Raw genomic sequence first — 22,175 nt, 5'->3', positions numbered from 1 at the left:
AATGAAAGCTAACAAGTATATACGAACGATAAGAACGACACTTAATAAGCATATATGAATGTTCAGAATGAAAGTTAGCAAGCATATATCTAATGTACAGAATAAGAATCCAATTCATTTCTTATTTGAACAAGAAGTAGGCCTACCTTAACGCTTGACATTTGAAAAACAGAATTCATCCCCAAACAAATGACTTTATGTTCTTAGTTATGAGATACACAGAATGTAACCACGTATGATCACCTGAGGTGCAAACTTGACTGCTTGCTCCAACATGTAGAGTTTTTTCATTCAATATCTTTTACATTATGTTCTTTAATCCGTTGTTTATTCCATACAAAAATGATGATTTGAAACCCTTTGCTGACTCTATACTATACATAAAAACAAGAACACCACAAGATTTTCGGATCTTCTAAACAAAACATATACATACAAGAAATGGAAATACCCATAGCTTGATTGAGATATCGTGCCATTTTAAATCATCTTTTATGTACCCGCAACTTCAAATTCATAAAACCACCGTTGAATGTTCTTCATAGTGGCGCATTTGGTGTCCCAGTTTTCTTGATAGCTTCTGCATATTTAAAACAAGATCAGAGTTTTTCTCATTTTCAACAGCATTTGGTTATCCATATATCCAACTCACAACAAAAACATCAAAAGCATACTTAGAAACGGATAAATGTTATTTCGAAACTATAAAAAAAACCAATCTGCAATCATAACCAGAATCAAATACATGTTCTAAACTGCCCACACTACAAAATCCAGATTCCAATTCTTCAAATACATTCAAAAGTGCAGTGAGTTTATAGAGCTCAATAGCCGAATGGCAAAAGACAAGTTTACCTCATACTTAACACAGAGCCACATCTTTTAGAAATGACAAGGTCCAATCTTTAATCAAGACTAACCCAAACCCATATTCCAATCTGCCCACATTACAAAACTGATATTCGGATTCTTATAATACTTCATACATATATAAACTTCAATTCTTATCAAGAAAAATCAACACCATACTTAAAACACACCAAGATCCAATTTTTAAGCCAAACCCATATCCCAAATCACCCACATTACAAAACCCAGATTCCAATTCTCAAAACAACCTCAAATCAATACACAATTCATAAAATTCCAACACAAAAAGTCAAAGTCAACCATAATTTCTTACCTTGGGCACCATTTCAGTAATAATCTGATCACCATTATCCATAACAGAAGCTAAACAATCTCTTGGTGTATCAAAAGATGCCAAAGAAAACTGCTTATGAACAACACCAACATCAAAATAAATAAGCCCAGAACTTGGTATATCGACCCGAATTTCTTTAACATTAAACCACATAAACAAATCTTGTGCTGAAATCCCAGAAACACCATCAATTTGACCAAAAGTCAACCTCCCTGACACATTTCTATCATAATGTAACTCATTTTCAAATTTTGAATTACAAGCTTGTTCTAAATGGACCTCGAAAAGGCCCGAATCATCGATAGTGTAGTTTGTCACACCTTTGGGTAATAAGCCCATTGGTAAGCCATTTGATCTAAGGATTTCATATATAGTTTGTGTTTGTTTGGAAAATGAAATAGTTGGTAATATAGATAGTGTGACAAATATTGTTAATATAAGTTTTTGTAACAAGATATTTGCCATTTTATTTTATTTTTTGTTTAGTTGAGAGGGTGTGAAAAATGGTGATTTGTAAGTGAAAAGATTAGGGTTTAAGAGAATTGAAAGAGAGGGGAGGAAATGCCAGCAAGAATCCAGAGTGGATTAGGAGAATGATCAATTATTGGCCTTGTTTTGAGGGGCCATGTCTTGCCAATTAGGTGTAGCCATGTGGCTAGTATGGCATATATATTCTTGTTCTTATGCTAAAAAAATCGATATAAATATATGTAGTTTATGTTTTATACTTTGTTTTTGGCATAATTGGCGGAATTAATTAATTTATAATATGTAATTGTCTTTTTGACATTATTTTAGTAAAGATTAATTTACACATATGGTCCATATGATTTTCACGAATTTTATCAATCGTTCTTCTTTTGTAAACATTACATCAATAATCCTTTGGCCGGTGTCAGCGGCCTCGTCGACACACCTTCGAGCTCCTCGTCGATGGGGACTCCGTTGGCAGAGGCAACTTCGTTGTTGTCGTTGATGGAATCCTTTGATCCATCGAAGGGGGAGGGTGGAGGAGAGGGGAGCGTGTGGGTCCAAAAATTGATTTCTTTTTTTTTTTAATTTGTGTATAGTGTGTATACATATGTATAGTATATATTTATGTATGTAAAGAAGATTATTTGTATTTTTTGTAACAACTAACAACCTAACACATTTTATTATCAAAACACATTATGATAAGTTTTTGAATATTTTAATTGAGCAACGGTCATTAGTAAAGCGGGCCCACAAACAGAATATAATAATGAAAGGTTATGGTTTATTTGATAATTTTGTTAAATATAAAATAAAAATAAATAAAAGTTGAAGAAGAGATAAGGAAGAGGTAGCGTTGGTAGTAAGTGAGGAAGAGATGATTTAGGAGAGAGAAAAGCTAATGTGATAGTGGAAAAGAGGAAGGATGATGTCGACGGTTGGCAAAGGCCTTAGACTAAGAGGAGCAAGGCTTCCTCATAAAGCCCCTCCTAGGAGCATCTTTTGACAAGACATTAAGGGGCTTTCTCCCATATTCACATGGAGCAAGGCTTCTTCATAATGCCCTTCAAATGGGGTGGGGTCACTGAACCAACGGATCTTTTGCTTCTTTAAATGGAGGCATCGAATTCTTCACACCATGCGCTGTTTCTTGATCAATAACGCCTCTTGGGGCAATGTGCATGGCTTCTTTGGGCTTTTTAGGGCTTCTTGTAGCAAAAAAAAAGGGAAAAAGACGCCTTACTCCGTATAGCCTTATGGTTACTACTTCGTTTTATGGTTGGTCAAAAATTAATGATCGTTAGAATAGGTCCATTAGACTATCCTTTGCTATTAAAACTATTTTAAAATCAAAGAATTTTTTATGTATGTTATTACTTAAGGGCATACCCTTATGCTATCTCCAATAATATTTTATTTGATTGTACATAGATGCAAGAATATGTAAGGATGTTTGTATGGCTGAAGATAAAACTAAAGGATTTTATGGATGTGTAAGGATTTTACGGATTTGTAAGGATATGATGTGATAGCTCATGGACGCCTAAGAGCATCCTTAGCATTGGAGATAGTCTTAAGTAATTATGGGACTTTCACGTGACGAGTATATCTAGGTAATTTCGACCTTTATACATTGTATTATAATTGTACAAATGAATTTTGACCTTGATTAAAAGATCAAATATAAATCTTGAATTTTATTTTAATCAATTAAAAAGTTGAAGATTATCCAACTTTATGTATAAAATTTGATCAACTTTGAAGTTCTTTTAAATAAGATTAATCTTAGCATGATTTCATCAGGAAAGTGCTTAGTTGCTCACATTAAGGTGGTGTTTGTTTGGGACATTACTTAATAAAAATACTTAATTTATTAAGTCATTAAAAATGTTTGTTTTTTTGTTTTAATAAACAAAAAACAGGTATTGACTTAATACATACCAAAATTATTTATTAATTCAGTCACTTAATTAATTATATTCAGTCACTTAATACTTAAAAAAACAAACATGCCCTAAATCATATAACTATACGGGGAACCGTTTCATTTCAACCGGTTTTTTAAAAATTGGCTAAAATTCTTAGCGTGTGGTCCAATAAAACCATACATGAAGATATTACTTGTGTGTTATTAACCGAAAGTTTGGCATAATTGCTGGAACCAATGTATAAGGTGCAATTGTCTTGGCGACATTAACTGTTCAAATTTCGGAATTTCTGGAAAAAAAAAACTTTTGATTTAATATCGTCATTAATTCATCATGCTGCATGCACCATCAAATTTTATGCTAAAGATATAGTTATTTTCGCCGTTTCTTACTTTCGGTACGAATTGACCCATAATTTTGACAAATGTACCACAGAAAAGTTGTGTCATTTGTGAATTGGAACTTTGAACTAGAAGCCTGTTAAAACTTAAACGCGCGCACTATATATTTAATTTGTGATCATATATGCTCTTAGCTAGAGTAATATTATTCTCATCTTCAAAATGACCGGCCCGTTTTTTATTGCCAAATAACATTTTATAGAATAAGTTAATAAGTCCACATATGTATCAATAGATTATTGAGTTATCGACACAAATCGTTTATGTGGTTTATTCAAAAAATCATGTTTCATTCATGTGGTTCAATAACTTCACTGGCAGTCCTTTATAGAAGGATAAACTTCATATTTTGTCCTTTAAGTTAACGACTGTTATTTCACCTCCGTTAGAACCCTCACGTACATCTCATGTGAGGGTATTTTGGTACTTTCAAAAGCATAGAGGACCAAACTTGATATTTTTTCTTTCTTTTTCACTTACCTCAAACCTAAAAATTATATAATCAAATACATAAACAAAATTCAGATATATAACTATATCTTTTACACCATCATCAGTAATCCATCTATCCATCCAAATCTATATCATGGTTCAACATATAAACCAGATGTTACATAAATTAGTTACCTGAAATGGGATAGCCGGAAGTGGTGGTGGGGATGAGGAGCGACGGCAGCGGCGGAGTGACCAGAGATAGGTTGCCGTCATTAACGATTTTGGGTTTAAGATGGGATGGTCGAAACCCACTGATTTAGTTAGCACATATTGTCGGAGTTATTTACCTGCATAACAACCGGAGTTGAAAATGGCAACAGCAAGACCAGATCTTCGTAGTCAAGGTGGTAGGAAGACCAGATCTTGACAGTCAAGGTGGTGGGGACGCCTGATCGTGGTGGCAGTCACGGTGGTGGTGACGGATCTTGGCCGAATTTCGATTCCATTTACTTGATTCCCAACGTTCATCTTCTTCCACTCATAGTTATATGTATATGTATATATATAATATATATTTATATTAATTATCTCTTTTTTCTTTATATATGTATAAATCTATATATAGATTATATAAGATACAAAGATATGTGTATGCAATCTGGGAAGGAGTATTGATAAATAATCTCAGGATCATGTAAAGGACTTGAATCCTAACTTGTTATGCGTGAGTATCACTTTGACTAACAACTTCCTCATTTTGTTGTAGAGACTCGATTTGCTTTGCTTTAATGCGTGAAGCAACAAGAATTTTATTGGTAAAGCAAGAACTTGTAAAGGCTCGATGTGTATAGATTGTTAATAGTAAGGGTTTTTTTGTTTATAGATGCAAAGAGATGTGGTTCAGTGGTTGAATGATGTTAAAGAGGAAGAAAAGAAAAAGGAAACAAAAAAACGAAAATGACATAAAATTTTTTATCACCAATGGTCCTTTAGAGGTGTGAAATGACGCAAATATCCTCACGTGTGATGCACGTGAGGATTTTAATGGAGTTGAGATAACGGTTGTCAACTTAAAGGACGAAACACGAACCTTATCCTTCTATAAAAGACTGACAATGAGATTATTGAACCATAGGGATGAAACGTGATTTTTTGAGTAAACCACAAGGACGATTTATGTCGATAACTCTAAATTATTATATAGATCAATCGGCACCTACTCTCTTATAGTATATATGTTCTTTTGGATTACTGACAAACCACTAGTCACCCGATTATACTCACCGTTACAAGAAATATGTTGATTAATGATGAAAGACATTTGGTCACTTATTTTCTGTAACGACTAAATTTTCATCACTAACAAGCTAAATTTGGTCATTATTGTTGTTAAAGAACAATAATTAGGGACGAAATAAGTTTATTTGAGTCATGCGACATGTCAATAATATTTGGTATTTTTTATATAGAAGTGGGAAGGGAGTGGTGGGCGGGTTGGCCTAGACCTTTAAGGCACACCGCCTCCATGATAAAGGGTTTAGACTATTTCTTTAAGCCGTGAAGAGTTGGGGAGAAATGTTACCGTTGGAGTGTGAAGGAGGGGAGAGGACCACCTGCTTTTGACTATTTCTTTAATAATTAATTTGGAAAGGTTAGGAAAGTGATGAATGCTATGAAAAATGGTTGGGACGACTGATTGGGAGGGTTGAAAAGGAAAAATGAGTTGGTGGTATATGATTAGTGGAATTTGAAAGGGTTGGGATTTTTAACTACATGACTCCCTTTCCCCTAAGGGGCAAGGGTGTTAGTCAGCAAAAACTATCAGCAAATCGGCTCCCTACACCATCTACTTTGGCAAAAATCGGCAAATACCATCGGCAACTTCAATCTGCCAAGAATAGCTGATGCATATGAACGTTGGGTGTGTTAAAAAAGGAGCTTTTGACCAGGTGTGTGGGGGTTTGTGGGTGGGTGAATATATATTTTACAAAGTACGATACAAAGGAACCGATCGGCTTGTATTTTCTCACTACACCCACTTATTTGGCTACTTTTGGCTCTTTTTTTTGTTTAGCCAGGTGTCCACTTGTGATTGGGCGTAACTTTGCCAAAATTTTGGCAAATCGGCGCTATACCCTTGCCCCTAATGATCCTAGTATTTGAATTCACTTTGCAGAAATTGCAAGTTCCTAATCACACGAATCTACGAGGTTAACAATTAATGTTTAAGTGTGGAATCTTAAATACTAGCAATGAACAATAAATTAGAGATGAAAAATAGCCGGGGCCTTGTACTAATGCCAAAGCTGAATGTTAACAAGATTACACGAGCAAATACACGACCTCTGCTATCAAACACGAAAAACTAACTAATTATTAACCTTAAACAAAGAGTTTAATTACCATCATAGACAACATGAGTATGTAGGTTTATGGCCTGGCCCAAACTCGTGTCAAACCATCAGACTCGAATTTGGTCAGCTCGAATTTGCAAACTTGGACCAATTTGAGTTTGCCACTTAAGTGCTTAACACACAAAACACTCAAAACTACTATCTAAAATGCTATTGGTACACGGAACTGCACCGAAAAAATTCGTATAGTAACAGTTTTTTGTAAGTTACAAATGAACCTAATATAAGAAAATAATTTGATTTGTCAGTCATATATATATAAAGTACGTTTTTTTGAATATAATTAAACTTTACAATTTAAATAATAATCTTTTATCATGTATAATGTATTTCATTAAGGTATTAACCATAGTCTTAAAAAATGGGTAATTAGTAAAAATCCAGTTCTTTTTATCCAAAATATACCAAGTTAATCAAACTTTTTCATTTTTCAATTTTCTATAGATGAAAAGAAAGATAAAAAATTTGACAAAATATACAACTCTTAATGATTGCATATGATTTTTGTGATCAAATAACTGCATGTTAGAAAACACCAGAAAACATTATAATTGACAAAGTTTTATTAAAGTTAACGAAACTTAATCAACAACCATCTATGCATTTAAAAGAAGTTGTAAACAATCATGATAAAGTTTATATAAATTTTCTAATAGTCTACTACTACCAGCGCAGGGAAGACCAAAAAGTTATGACTGAGATTATACAAATAATAGATAGAACGTTCTTTAAAAATGTCTCACAACAAAAATAATATAGAAATAGACTTGGATGTTAACACGATAAATTAGGTAATAGGTACCAAAGAAGCACATATAATGACATGACATATTTGTTTATAATTTTTATGATCGTATTACCAAAAGAAGTTAGAGCTAGCACTCACCACGATGCTTCTTTTTATCACTAACAATCACTAGTTTTGATCAGCTCTACATCACCAACGTATTTATTTAAAAACCTTTTCAATCACGTTTCAACCATTAATCCTATACAGCACCCCACGAGTCGACCATAATTAATGTATCTCATTCAACTCATATGCATTGCTACCACTTTTATGTTAAGTTTTGTATTGTGTGATGATTTACAATTACAATGCAACATGGAGAGAAGAGTGATGGGTATGTTTCAGGCGACCAGGAGGGATGGTTTCATTGGAAACTTCGTTGAAAACAAATCTTCGCCGGTCCGTCCAATTCATTTCATTCTTTGAATTAAAAACATACCACCTTGAAGCATATGTCACTCATTAATTAAATCTATTACTTCCCAATTAATGTCGTCCCTTTATATGTTAATAAGCTCCATATATTGTTAGTTGGTTGACTTGCGATACGTATGAATTTTCTAATATTCCTTTCAAATTAAAATAATGGTTTTTATTGCTAAAATTAATTTAACAAATTAAATTCTTATTTGAAACTTGAAAGGTTCACTTTATGTTTATGTATGTATATATTTAGTCGATGGTAGTTTCAAGGAAATGGATTTATTCTAAAACTTTTAGTTTTTAAATTTAATTTAATTAATATGTATATCTAGATGAAAAGAGTATATTCAAAGGGTGTAGCCGTTTATAGAAAGAGGTGACATGTGAGGCTAATAATTGCAAGTGCATGGTCTTTGTCTTTACATAAATGACAAACCCTACCACGTAGAATTAGAACATCCATGTATCCTTTCGCCACCGTGGACCACCACCTCATGTGAAGCCACGTCTACGTTATTGCTCTATCCCCACAGAAAAACAAATGTGAAACGCATGAAATTTAGTCACTACCTTGATACTTTTAATATTGGTTTTGAAAAACCTTTATGTGACCAATAGATTGGTCCGCCTCGATCACACTATATCTAAGAATTTATGATAGTCTAATGAGTTTTGCATGTCCAAACATTGCATATATACAAGTAGCTAGGCTATTTCACTTAAAATGGTGAACTTAGAAAAATACGAGTAGTACATCTAATTTTGCTAATGTGTAAAAAGCTAATTTTACATGTTAAAGGGTTTAACTTTTTTGGTAATGGAAACTCCCTTTCTTTTATTGGGAATTGATTCCGACAAAAATAAACAAAACAACTAATATATAAATAATGGTGAAGCTAAAAATAATTTTATCTAATTTTACAATGTGTAAAAAACATATATCTACTAATAATCTAAAACGAGATATGCTTGAAACAACACGTCGCATAATTCTTAATCGACACATATTTTTTTAATTAGTTTTTTATTAGACTTAGAACTAAACCTTAACTATTGGCTTATAGATACAAAACACATTATAAACTTATTTTATTAATCGATTTTTCATTAATAAAAATGTCTTTTTTTTCTTTCTTAATTATTCAACTTCTATTACTCATATTACTTATAATAACTTATTAACATGAAAACTTAAAAAATTTGAGTTTACGATCCGAAATCACAAGGTTATTTGCCGTTATCCACTATGCTTACAAGTTCCGATTTTGAAGTGATTGTAAAAATTAAATGTAAATCCAAAACTTTAACTATACATATATTATATCTATCAAAACTGCTTATTATCACTTAGCTTCGATCATCAGTTTACTTTAACCATAATTTATTTCATATCCACGAATCATGTATGAGGCATATGTAAATTTATTTATGATATAATCTATATAGCTACCGTATGATGTATAAAATAAATTTTATACTCAGTTAGCAAAAATGTTTCAAGTTCTAACCTAAAACGTAAACATACACCGAAAAGTAAAAATACTTTAACCCGAAAAATTTGATAAACTAAAAGTTAAAACCCTTAACATGTAGAGAACTTATTATTGAGGCGACCTCGCCTAACTTGAATATAGTCAAACATGTTATAAAAGGACCAACCTAATTTCGGTGGTACGCGTAGCATCGACGGCTGAAATTTGAATAGTTAGTTCTCTCTTTATAAGGATTGGAGTCCTGGAGAGTCCTGACTGCCACGTCAGCAGGACTCCCTCCAGGACTCCCTCAGGACTCTCCATGCCTATAAGACAGCTTCTTCAGGACTTCTTTGCCACATCATCATTTCTTTTATATTTATTTAATTAACAAAACACCATTCAAATAAATACTTTTATTATTAAATAAAACATTACAACACTTATTAAACTAACATTACAACACTTATTAAACTAACATTACAACACTTATTAATCATTCCATAAACGCACCGCGGCTCCGGCATGATCTCGTGATAAAACCCTCCTGTTTCGAGGTACACGTGAACTTGACTCGACATCGTCTGCTTCGTCTTCGTTACAAACATCAAAAATTGCGCTTGCGATCTTTGGATTAAATAGGGTGTTCATTTGCTTAACAGTTGAGTTTAGAAATTTGAAATCGTCACTTGATGATGAATTAGACATGATTTTGATGGTGTTTGATGAATGAAATGGTATGTGATAGAATGTTTGTGTGTTAAAAATGAGAATAAGGTGGAGTCTTTAAATAGAAAAAAAAAAAACTATCCGTTAGAAAAAGAAAAAAAAAACTTTGAATATCAAAAACTATCTATTGCTCGGTCCCACTTGCGGCGTCTTCCATAGTCCTCGTGAGGACTAAAACCCAAAACGCACAGCGTCGGACGCTCCGTGCTTATAGTGTCGTGCGTTTTTGAAGAGTAGGACGGAGGGGGACGCACTCTATAAGCAAAGCCTTAGAAGGAAGAAACATCTATGATATAGAAGTATATTGAATAGTTAGTCTATCCAATTTTTTTATAGCTTGATATAATATTAATTTAAGGCCCAATGCTAAATTGAATCCCAACAACAAAGTTTATATTATACATCAGAAAATATCCTGAAAGCAAAGTACAAAAGAATGACCCATTCCCATTTGTTTTCTTCCGTGTGTATACAACTGATAAGATAGAACTTTAAGATGTTACGGATGAGGCTATAAACATAGACTATTTTTTAGAGATCTAAACATGCAATATAGCCTACTTGTGAGCTACTAATTAAGCCCGACTCATCAAAAGTTCGAGCCAAGCCTAAACAGGTTCGAAAGGCTTGAGCCGAAATCATAACAAACTTGAAGTTCCATTTAGTAAACCAGCTCGAGCATAGACATGTTTGTGTATATGCCTTTCTTTTGGTATGAATGTGGTGCAAATGGTAGTAAGGTCTTTGAATATGTTGTTAATGTGGCATGAACTTTGAATGTTCTTTCATGCCATGTTAGTGTGTTTACAACATTTCCTTAGTATAAAAATTTATGTGATCTTTTTATCTTTGATCTCATGGCCTATCTAATACTATGGCAAATTAACTTTTTTTGTTTGTTTATGGGTTTAAGCTTTAAAAAAACTTTATACATACTATATATGTCCAAGGTATATAATGAACTCCAAAAAAATACTAATGTAATCAATTTCCAATTGTTCCAGTTTAGGCAACTTAACCCAAAAAACCACATAGCTGAGAAAGATGACTATGATTTCATACTTTCTGATTATCAGAGATCTGGCGAGGCCTGCAGAATCAGCAGAAGATTATGATGAACTGTAATTTATTGGTGAAGAGATGACAAGACCAGGTTATTATAAGTTTCAACGGCAGCATTGATCTTGAGAAGAAACATTTTCCAGTATTTCTCTCAGCCAATCATGGTTATAGATAATTAGATGTAGTTGATGTTTGTTAATGCCGAGTTAAAAATATTAAACGATTAGGATTTAAAAGGGTTTATAAGCTTTGTATAGAGTTGGTGTCCAAGGAAAAGTACTAATTGATTACTCTCTTGCACTGACAAAATGGGTGGGTCAAGTGAGTTGGGTAACAAGTCAAAATTAGTTGGGTGAACCGAAATTGAGGTTCAAACTAGGTCAGCTTGAAATGGATACTCAATAGCAATCAGTACTCATTTCTTTATACACTCTTTGGTCCTCATGTGCCATTTTCGTTGTTGAATACATCTTTTTCATAGCTGCTAATAGAAATTTGTTTCTCAATCAGAACATGCACTTTTTCAAGTTCCCACTCTTTCCAACGTTTGGCATGACAACACGCAATAGCAGCTATCACACCAGAAACCCAGCACGAATGTGCATGAAACGAAGGTTGGTATGGCGGTGGGTTGTTAGAGTTTTTTTTTTTTTGCCTTCTTTTTTTCATATTAGGGTATTATGTGGATATAGCGGAATATATGTGGGATATTCTAAGGTATTATGGACTCTAAATGGTCGATGGAAAAATGGGTTTGGTGTGATCATCACTTTTTAGTATGATTTCATTACATGGTTGGAGATGCTCTAAAACAACCAGCTAAGGAAAAGCAAACTAATCAAGGAAACAGTTGGCCACTAGAAAACTAAATTTATCATTAAAACATTTTACATAACAACTTCTGTTCAAATTTGGTTATGCATTTCTGGTACACAAATATGAAAAAAACTATGTTTAAAGACAAAAAAATCATGTAATTACACAAATTCAATCTTATGACAGACCCGATAAATACTAACCTTTTCAGTCCTCTTATATTTTCTTCATCCTTTTGATACCTCTGTTTATCACTTGATTTCTGTTCAAAAGAAACACAAAAGAAAAAATAAACGAAAATGTGAGATCGATAAGTTATATTCATATTAGTGAAATAGTTAATTTTATTACCTTCAACATTTTATTGATATCATAACATTTTGGCAATGACATCATTTATGGGAGAAGGTCCATCCAGTAATTTGACTGATACATAACCACTAAGAAACTTGAGATTGGGAACTTCATGGATTCCAGGTCCCCAAATCTTCATACTAGAACAAGATATGACTGATACATCCACCAAAGATGGATATCTGATAGTACAATGTCCCGAGTAAAAGCTTCTCAGGCTGCTTGCAAAAATGGATATTTTTGTCAGAGAAGGGAACACAATAACAGTATTTGCAGAATCAGCTCTACCACCATCCCAGATCACTTCCTCTAAACCTTCACAAATTGCAATTCTTAGTTCCTTGAGATTGACAAGCCCTTGTGCCACACTCATTGTGAATACTCTGACTAACTTATTACAACCTAAAATTTTAAGAGTGACTAGTTTAGTAAGACTTATATATTCATCTGGGCATTTCCATAGCACCTCCAATTTAACTAAATCATACAAGTCAAGGTGTTTTAGTTCCTTGAGAAACCTTTCCTCTGTTTTCCCTTCATCCCCATCACACCTTTTTGTTCCATCATCCACTAAGCATGTCACATTAAGGCATTTAAACAACTTAATGTGCTCTAACTTATTGAAACCTTCATCATACAAGGTTGGTATGATGTTATTCATTTGAATTTGGTATAAATATGTAATAGGATGATTTACCTCAATGAATTTCTTAGTCCACTTCAATAATGGTATTTTATGATGTTTTGTTGAAAGGGCTAGATAACAATTTGATCTCCACGCATGATTGGCATGGCTAAAATGTGGAGAGCATTCTCCTATATGAATCGCAAATCCTTTTAGTTTTGCAGAAGTGAAGCCTTGATCAGGAATATCATCAATATCTAGCACTGTCAAGTCCAGATATGTGAGCTTTGACAAGTTCATTACCTCTATAATACAATCATAAACTCCTTCCTGCACCCCAGCTAATCCAACGCACAACTCTTCCAACCTCAAGAGCTTTGATATCACACCCCGTGCTACGTGAGATAGATCTTCACATTTATTAACTTCAAGCTGTCGTAAGTTTACTAAGTGACCAATTTCTTTAGGAATTTCCGTGAGTCCAGTTTCATTCAAATTTAGAATCTCAAGGTCTTTCATCTCCCCAAGAATAGAAATCTCACGGAAGGATTTGTTTTTAGCAAGATTGAGCATGCGAAGTTTTGTAAGTAATTTCAATGATTGTGGCAGGGACGGGCTCCCACAGTTAGACACATTCAGAACTTTAACTTCTTTCATTCCTCGAATGAACTCATTAGAAATCATCGGCAATTCATGGTTTTCATTTATTATGAAAATATCTAGGCATGGTAGATGAACCTCAAAATCAGGAAGCTTAGAGATATCATTAAACATGAGTGAGATTCCTGTGTATCTTTCTAAGCTGTTGTGGCTTGGTAGCCATTCTTTCAAGCCTTTCCCTGCCCTCACCAAAAAAATGTTCTCACCTTGAGATGCAATTAACAATGCCACGTCACGAACAACATCATGCATTTTGGTACTGCTTTCCTGTAAGCTATTCAACAACAAGCCAGAAGATGTAAGGATATTAACTGCAGTCCAAACCCTGTCTCTTGCATCCCCTAGACCGTCTAGGTCATCAAACTTTCCCAGACCCACCATATAACGTACCAAATCTTCCAACCTAATATGTCTGTCCTCAGGGAATATACTACATATTAAGAAGCATGATTTGGCTTCTTCACTTTTAAGATACTCATAACTCAGCTGCAAATGAATAAATGCTTTATGTATCTCCTCATCGATATTCATTGGCGCTTGTTTCTGCAGTTGAGTGAGAGCCAAGTTCCAGGATTTGATGCTTTCATCTTTCAAAGCATTTCCTACCGCATGAATAAGAAGTGGCAATCCACCGCATTCTCGAACAACCTTCAATGCAACTTCTTTCAAATTGGCGTCCGTCTCCAATCTTTCACCAACCACACGTTTGAAAAGAATCCAGGCTTCTTTTGTTGGCTGGCACACTTTTTCACTTCTGGAAGTCAACAAAATCTTGCAGTTTTTGTGCTTACTCCCACATGGAATTCACAATTCATCGAGATTGAGTTTCTCCCACACGTCATCTAATATGATTAGAATCTTGTCGCCTTTTGTTACTCGCTTTGTTGCTTGTCGGATATCTTTTCGAATCTCTTCAACTTTTACACTTTGCGAGACGGTTGTAAAAGCAACATCGGAAAACAGATTATTCTTTACTCTTGCAACAACTTCCTTGGCTAATGTTGTTTTCCCAACACCTCCCAAACCATATATCCCAATGATTTGTACCGAATCATCTTCAAGAGCAGTAATGATATCATTCAAAGCTGAATTATGAGTAAAAATATCATCAAGATTCTTGTTTTCATAAACATCTAGTGGTCCGGGTGCAGGAGTATCGACCGAGGCACAAAATTCATAATTCTTGCCATTTTCTTGGTGTTGCAAAAGAGAAGAAGTCATATTTGTTGCCTGCTTACTGTATTGATAACAGTTGGCCCAATTCACAAATTTGGTCTTCTTAGCCTTAGCTTCTTGTTTAAGAATCTCTTCTGCATCACATATTTTGACACCCGCTATGTCTACCCAATCTTGCGCACCATATAAGAGATCATCTCCTTTGCGTTTGGCTGAAGTGATTTGTTGTTGAACCTTTCCTGTCATTAGTTTGAGGTTTTCAGTTTCATTTTTCATCTTTTCGACATTTTCATTAGAATTCCAAATATAACCGATCTGTGTTTTAGCCACATCAAGCAATGACTCCACCACTTTCCCAATCACGGAACTAGTGGCATGATCTTCCATTCCTTTTTTTGTGTTTTGTTTTTTCAAAATAGTTCAAAGCTATATGAGATAACCAAGTGATTAAGTAATGAAATAATAATAATAGAGTACAATAATTGTAGATTAAGTAATATTATATACTTAACATAAGAACGAGGTTTTTGATGAATTCACAAATATTATAGTGTCCAATCCCATCCTTCTGATGTGAGACACATATATATATATATTGAATTCGAACTGGCTTTGTTTGTAATTTCCAGCCACTTGTTCTTTACCTTGATTTGGTACTCATTTTGAATTTTTTATCAAACAAATTAGAGAACCTAACTGATATTCCGAAGTTATTTAAATCGGGAAATTTGATGTAGAAGTACTATACTATTCCACTTAATAAGCTTTTATACATGAGCAAATGACTATGCTATAATGCACATGATACAGCAGATATAGATCCCATTAAAACACTCATAATTTATGAGTCATAAGATGTACAAGTTTGTGTTAGTATATGATCACGTAAAATAAACGTATGTCCGGAAATGATTTAAGCCTACGGGGTCACACAAAATGACACGGTAACTCTATATTATTAATTAATATATTAAAGTAGTATATTAATTAGTTTGATCTTTAAATGATTAATTTAAATAAATTAAAGGGTTAATTGTATTTAAATTAATTAGATAGAGGTTTAATTATGAAATAAGTTAATTAGGGTTGGACTTTAATTGGACTAGGGGGGGGGGGCGGTTTTAAAGGCTCAATTAGAGGCCTTAATTTGACTTGATCACCAAGTAATTATGCTCTAATATCTCCCTATAAATAGAGGCTTAAATCTAAGGGTTTAAATATTTTATTCACACATTATTCTCTCCACTCTTCCCCCTCTTCTTGGCTTCGGCCGAAACACCAAACAACAAAGGGTTTCGGGTTTTTGGTTGGTTCGACTTTAAGGGGTATTAATAAAGGGTTGTTCGGTTCGTGATCAAGGTACTAGCATACGATATAAAAGGTGTCTAGTGTACGATCGTAGAGGGATTTACTTCAAATCCTTTAGAGTGCATTCTTGAGTTTTATTTTGAAGAGATAAGAAAAGAATGGGTAAGAAACTTTTAGTTTTTGTATTCTTGAGTTTTTGTTTTAAAAGAAAAGGAAGGGAAAAAAAGGGAAAAATATAATGTTTTGATCCCAAAACTTTCTTGCCACTTTTGGCAAGATTTGAAAGGAAAAGTGGTGAAATTATTATTATACCCCTCAAACTTATATAAAGGTTTTAATTACTACAAGGCTATAAATGTAAAATTGTATCTTTTTATCCTTTCTTTCCTTCCCTTCTAACTCAAGAATACATTCAACTATCAACTTTCTTTTCTTTTCTTTCAACTCGAGAATGCCTCTTTTTTATGTAATTTTCTATCCTTTCTTCCCCTATATAATCTTCTCCTTTCTTTTCTTTTAATAAAAACTCAAGAATACATTGTTAAAGTTCTTCACTTTATTCATCTACATTATAAGGTAATCCTTAATCCTATTTCAAGGTTAATTAATTGATTACATGGTTTTATTTTCTTCCGTTCCGTACTCGTGTTTAAAGATATTTGGTTATATATTCCAACAGTTTGAACAAAGAAAACATTCGCTTTAGGCCTTTTAGGGTGAGACGAAGAAGGGCGTAAGCGACGAAATGCTTTGGGGAGTTGAAAATAAGCATAGATCCGGGGATTCCCGAATAGATTAACCTTTCAAACTGCTGCTGAATCCATGGGAAGACAAGAGACAACTTGGCGAATTGAAACATCTCACTAGCCAGAGGAAAAGAAAGCAAAAGCGATTCCCGAAGTAGCGGCGAGCGAAATGGGAGCAGCCTAAACCGTGAAAACGGGGTTGTGGGAGAGCAATAAAAGTGCGTGCTGCTAGGCGAAGTAGTAGAATGTTGCACCCTAGATGGTAAAAGTCCAGTAGCCGAAAGCATCACTAGCTTACGCTCTGACCTGAGTAACATGGGGCACGTGGAATCCCGTGTGAATCAGCAAGGACCACCTTGCAAGGCTAAATACTCCTGGGTGACCGATAGTGAAGTAGTACCGTGAGGGAAGGGTGAAAAGAACCCCCATCGGGGAGTGATGGACGGAACATGGGGTGCGGTTAGAACCACAGTTTGACCATGGCTAAAGTAGTAAGACCGAAGTCAGTTTCATCATCAAAGCAAAAATCCCCGTTTCATGAATCATGAGGAAACCTTCTCATCAACGGTTACATGTCTCAAACTGATGGTTCATTGGTAGGGTCTTAGACTTTTGAAAAATTCAGCAAGGTGGAAATCTCACTTTCTACATTTGCAGAAGTGGATTATTCGGGGGTTTTCGACAGTCGTGAATTTCATCCCAAGAATACGTAGTTCAAGTTTCACGTACTCTCCAAATAGATGTTAGTATGTTGTCTCAAATGATAATCTTTTATTATACTAAAACACAGTTGCTCTAATAACTTATCGACCAATCACAACTCTCGATTTTATAAAGTTGACTTTTGTTTTTCAACTCTCGACCAATCACAAATTAACACTTTTTACCTAATAATTTTAATATAATAAATAAATAATAATAGCTAATATATATCCGATAGAATAATAACTGATATATATATCCAATAAAATAATAACTAATATATCTCCAATAATATGTTTTATCAAATAAGTATAAAGTTAATTAATATAAAATAGATAAAAAGTAATGTAAATATATTAAGATTTTAAGATTAACTGTATTATTATTTTTTTATTAAAGTGTTTAGTAATTGTTATGATGCATATAAGAAAAATAAAGCATATAAAAATATAATTTATTATAGGATAAACATATAACATTGTTATATTCTAATTGAAATATTTAATTGTCTTTCATCTAAAAATAAGAATGTAATACACCATATAACAATAAAGCAAATAAAATAATAATGATCTATTATGAATTTTAAATGGTCAAAAATCGCTAAGTATGTCACAGTTTACAACTTTGATGGACATGTAATATTTTGTAATATTCAAATATCGCTAAGCATATCACAGTAAACAACTTCGATGAACATAATTTAAAAAATATTACAATATAAAACTCAAAGTGTTGATATATAGATCAATTTTTTATTACTCAAAATAGTATATTTTATTTCAAACTTTCATAAATTAACATCTAATATTGAAAACGCCGTAAGCCCCGTGTATTAGACACAGACCTAAAATCTAGTATATACTATAAGACAGTTGAACTAATGACTTATTAACCAATCAAATCACTCAATTTTATCAAATTGACTTTCGCTTATGTCATCATTTAAATTAACTATAAATTAAAAATCATAATAATCATTATTCAAGTATATTATTAATTTCATTAATTTACATTTTTTTACTTTCCGTCAATATTTTACATTTTTTTAGCCATGAATACTTAATTTATATTTATTTTTAGTCATTAACTTGATGGAATTTTTAATATTTACATTAAAACAATTTCAACATATGAGATATTGTCTACAAAAATTATTTCAAAATCTAATGACTTATTAACCAAATAAATCGTTCAATTGCATCAAATTGACCCCCGCTTATGTATTGTTTTCCATCAATAATTTATACTTTTTAACCATGAATACTTAATTTATATTTATTTTTAGCCATCAATAATTATCATAGGATAGGTGATTGAGAATAAACCTATTCCGTTAAGGGCCCGTATCATGATCAAATATGTATACTTAAATGTCAGGTACATGATCAAAAGTATGTTTATATTTTAATTCTTAATTATTTTTCATAATAATATCACCATATGAGTACAATTGGTTTCAAAAAATTCTATAATAGATAAATTATTATAGCATGTGCCTTATGAAATCTACGACAAACAATTCAATTAGTATGACTTACCTAATAATGAAAGTGACGAACCTCTGATTATTATACTACAACTTGCAAATTATAATACTTAGAACCATATAGTATGTTTATATTTTAATTCTTAATTATTTTTCATAATAATATCACCATATGAGTACAACTGGTTTCAAAAAATTCTATAATAGATAAATTATTATAACATGTGCCTTATGGAATCTACGACAAACAATTCAATTAGTATGACTTACCTAATAATGAAAGTGACGAACCTTTGATTATTATACTACAAATTGCAAATTATAATACTTAGAACCATATATAATCAAGTTATATGCTTTTATTACTTAAATGTATGAAGATCTAATATTGATAATATCGTAAACCCCGTGTTCAGTGTTGGACACGAGTCTAAAATCTAGTTATTATCTAATAATAACTTATTATTCGTTTTTTTAAAACCTTAATTTTTTTTTTGAAAGGTGAATTTCGCTTGAGAACTTCGTATCGTGATTCGACAGCGGGAGGTCTAACATAAGTTGTCTTAATCGGGTCCACGCTAGAGCGCTTCCTCGAAGTAGAGATGCCTATTTCAAATACTCGATAAGGGGAAACTCCCTATGAATCTGCCCGAAGGCACGACGATCAATAGGCATAAACCCTGTCTCCTCAGACTTGAACCTGGTTATACCCAAATCAAGTCTTCATCGAAAGACTTACTGTATACTTCCAAAGCCTTAACCCATTTGAGCTCACTAAGAATCAATTTTAAAACATCAATTAATAGAATTTTAGAAAAGAAAAACAAAAGAAAAATCACAAATATCGACCCAACAAAGACCTCAAACCCCGAAACTCGCCCAATTCATTTCTCATTTCCCCCAAAATCACAACCCCCCCATGGCGATCGCCGGAATCCACAAACTCACCCGAAACCCTACACTCTATCTCCACTCACGCGCCATCCTATCACGCGCCACCATCACCCGCTCCACCACAACAACCCCATCAGCCAAAGTCTCCGATCGAATAGTCAAACTAATAACCTACGATTTCACAGGCGAAAGACGCGAAATTGTCGGATTAACCGGCCAAACACTCTTAAAAGCACTAACAAACAACAACCTAATAGATCCAGCATCACATAGGCTGGAAGACATTGACGCGTGTTCTGCGGAATGTGAAGTCAACATAGCTGAAGAATGGCTTGAGAAATTGCCTGAAAAAAGTTATGATGAAAGTTATGTTTTGAAACGAAATGCGAGACACCGGGTTTTGAATAAACATTCTAGGTTGGGTTGTCAGGTTGTTCTTACTAAAGATATGCAAGGTATGGTTGTTGCTGTCCCTGAAGCCAAACCCTGGGATACTCCTTAAATTTCGGAGCTTTTTTGGGTTTGGAGTATCGATTAATAATGTCTGTCTTTCGGTCGGTAATGATCGTTTACTGAATGAATTTAATGAATGAATTGTCTGTTTTGATGTTTTCTTTTTATGTAATATTGGGCCCTGTTGTTATATTTTGGATGTTGTTTTTATTATGGATAATAATAATTTGATACTGGATTTGTGGGATTTATGAGTTGGGTTGTGTTTATTCGGTTTTTGCGTTAGTTAGAATGATTTTGTATGTGAATTTTGTTGAGTATGGATCTATGAATGAGCTTTAGAGTATTTGGTTCTGGTTATAGTTAGTGATTAAGGGAAATTATGAGGAGAAAAGGGTAGGAATGATGTTTTTGATGCACTGTTTTTTGCACTTTGATGCATCGTTTTTTTGCAGCCAAGAAATTTGATACATTGCTTTGTAAAAAATGGCACCTCAAACACGTGTCAAGTACTAAAATCCTTCCTTCACGTTTCTCCGTCAGAACTTGAATTATTTATTCTAGTTGCTTTGGTTAGGGGTTATTGAGTAGCGTATCGAGCATGTTACAGATTCTATGTGCTAGTTAAGCTTTATAAGTTTGCACCTGGTTAAATGTATAGTATAATGTGTAATTGTATGTTGCTCAGGAGAAATAGAGAAGACTTTTAAATGGTTTTGTCTGCGGAATTATATAGAAAGCTAGGTTTGTTAGTTTGGCTTGAGGGGATTACTAAAAGTATTTCGGGGCAATTTTATCTTAATTGCTTATACACTTGTGAAATATATATATAATTTGGGTCTATGTCTATGAAATGATCCCCTGAATACCGGCTAGGCCGTCTACATTACAGCTAAAGGCTCGACTTTCCCCAGCTCTTGAACATGGATCTCTTTCTGTTTGCCCATTTTTTTGAGTTCTTGGGAGTAGTATGGCCAATGGCCTACTTAAGCGTTATGCTACCGCTACAGTGTTGTGTTAGGATGTTACTCTGTTTTTTATTTATATTTTATCCGTGTTTAGTTATAGACTTATGGCACTTAGGCCTTTGACTACGTTTAGATATAGATGGAGCTGAATACAGAGGACTAGCCAACAGTTGTTTGAGGGTAATAAAGGCTCGTTGCTTTGATTGCGTATCATGATGAGTAGCTAACATTTGGAACAACATAACTCACAGTTTTATGACTTTTCTCTATAATCGTAGCGTGACTCGATTATGGGTTGTGGACTTGGTGGAGGCAGTAGTAGTTGGTTAATAAATGCTAATTTTAATGTATGTATGATCCTTGATTTTAATATAAGGGTTGTGATCCCTCCAACTTGACCTTTCAAGTTGGAGGAACTTGAGAGGATCCCTATCCATTTTAGCATGTGGAGTATATAGTATGACAGTGTGAATGGTACTTTCTTCCCACTAGTGAACTGTTAGACAATGTAAGCTAGTAAGAGGACTTTGTTAGGAGATCAAGTGCGTTAGTTCGCTTATTTTTGTAGGGGTAAGCAGCTCATTGACATGTTGCTATTAATTTCTTCTGTGCTTTGGCATTAGTTTATTTTAAGCTTCCTTCTATCTATCAA

General features: G+C 33.6%; 3 protein-coding genes and 1 long non-coding RNA gene across 4 annotated transcripts; 2 read left to right on the top strand and 2 right to left on the bottom strand.

The window, feature by feature from the left end:
* Positions 1-160: 160 nt before the first annotated feature.
* LOC122607357 lies at positions 161-1,766 on the bottom strand. Its single transcript, XM_043780314.1, has 2 exons — positions 1,184-1,766; positions 161-580 (listed from the first exon to the last, which is right to left on the bottom strand). Exons 1-2 carry the CDS (start codon positions 1,667-1,669, stop codon positions 515-517), a joined length of 552 nt encoding a protein of 183 aa, XP_043636249.1. The 5' UTR covers positions 1,670-1,766; the 3' UTR covers positions 161-514.
* An 8,845-nt stretch (positions 1,767-10,611) lies between these two features.
* On the top strand, positions 10,612-11,838 carry LOC122608386. Its single transcript, XR_006325217.1, has 2 exons — positions 10,612-10,982; positions 11,275-11,838. It is a non-coding gene; the product is annotated as an uncharacterized LOC122608386 (long non-coding RNA).
* Positions 11,839-12,518: 680 nt separating this feature from the next.
* On the bottom strand, positions 12,519-15,350 carry LOC122609337 (probable disease resistance protein At4g27220). Its single transcript, XM_043782388.1, has 2 exons — positions 14,596-15,350; positions 12,519-14,541 (listed from the first exon to the last, which is right to left on the bottom strand). Exons 1-2 carry the CDS (start codon positions 15,348-15,350, stop codon positions 12,519-12,521), a joined length of 2,778 nt encoding a protein of 925 aa, XP_043638323.1.
* A 4,690-nt stretch (positions 15,351-20,040) lies between these two features.
* LOC122607636 (adrenodoxin-like protein 2, mitochondrial) lies at positions 20,041-20,806 on the top strand. Its single transcript, XM_043780653.1, has one exon. It carries the CDS (start codon positions 20,128-20,130, stop codon positions 20,602-20,604), a length of 477 nt encoding a protein of 158 aa, XP_043636588.1. The 5' UTR covers positions 20,041-20,127; the 3' UTR covers positions 20,605-20,806.
* The last annotated feature ends 1,369 nt before the right edge of the window (positions 20,807-22,175 follow it).

Source organism: Erigeron canadensis, chromosome 7, assembly GCF_010389155.1.
Source record: "Erigeron canadensis isolate Cc75 chromosome 7, C_canadensis_v1, whole genome shotgun sequence".
NCBI classification, from domain to species: domain Eukaryota; kingdom Viridiplantae; phylum Streptophyta; class Magnoliopsida; order Asterales; family Asteraceae; genus Erigeron; species Erigeron canadensis.
Note: the sequence above shows the minus strand (reverse complement) of the source record. Positions and strands in the feature narration are given on the sequence as shown.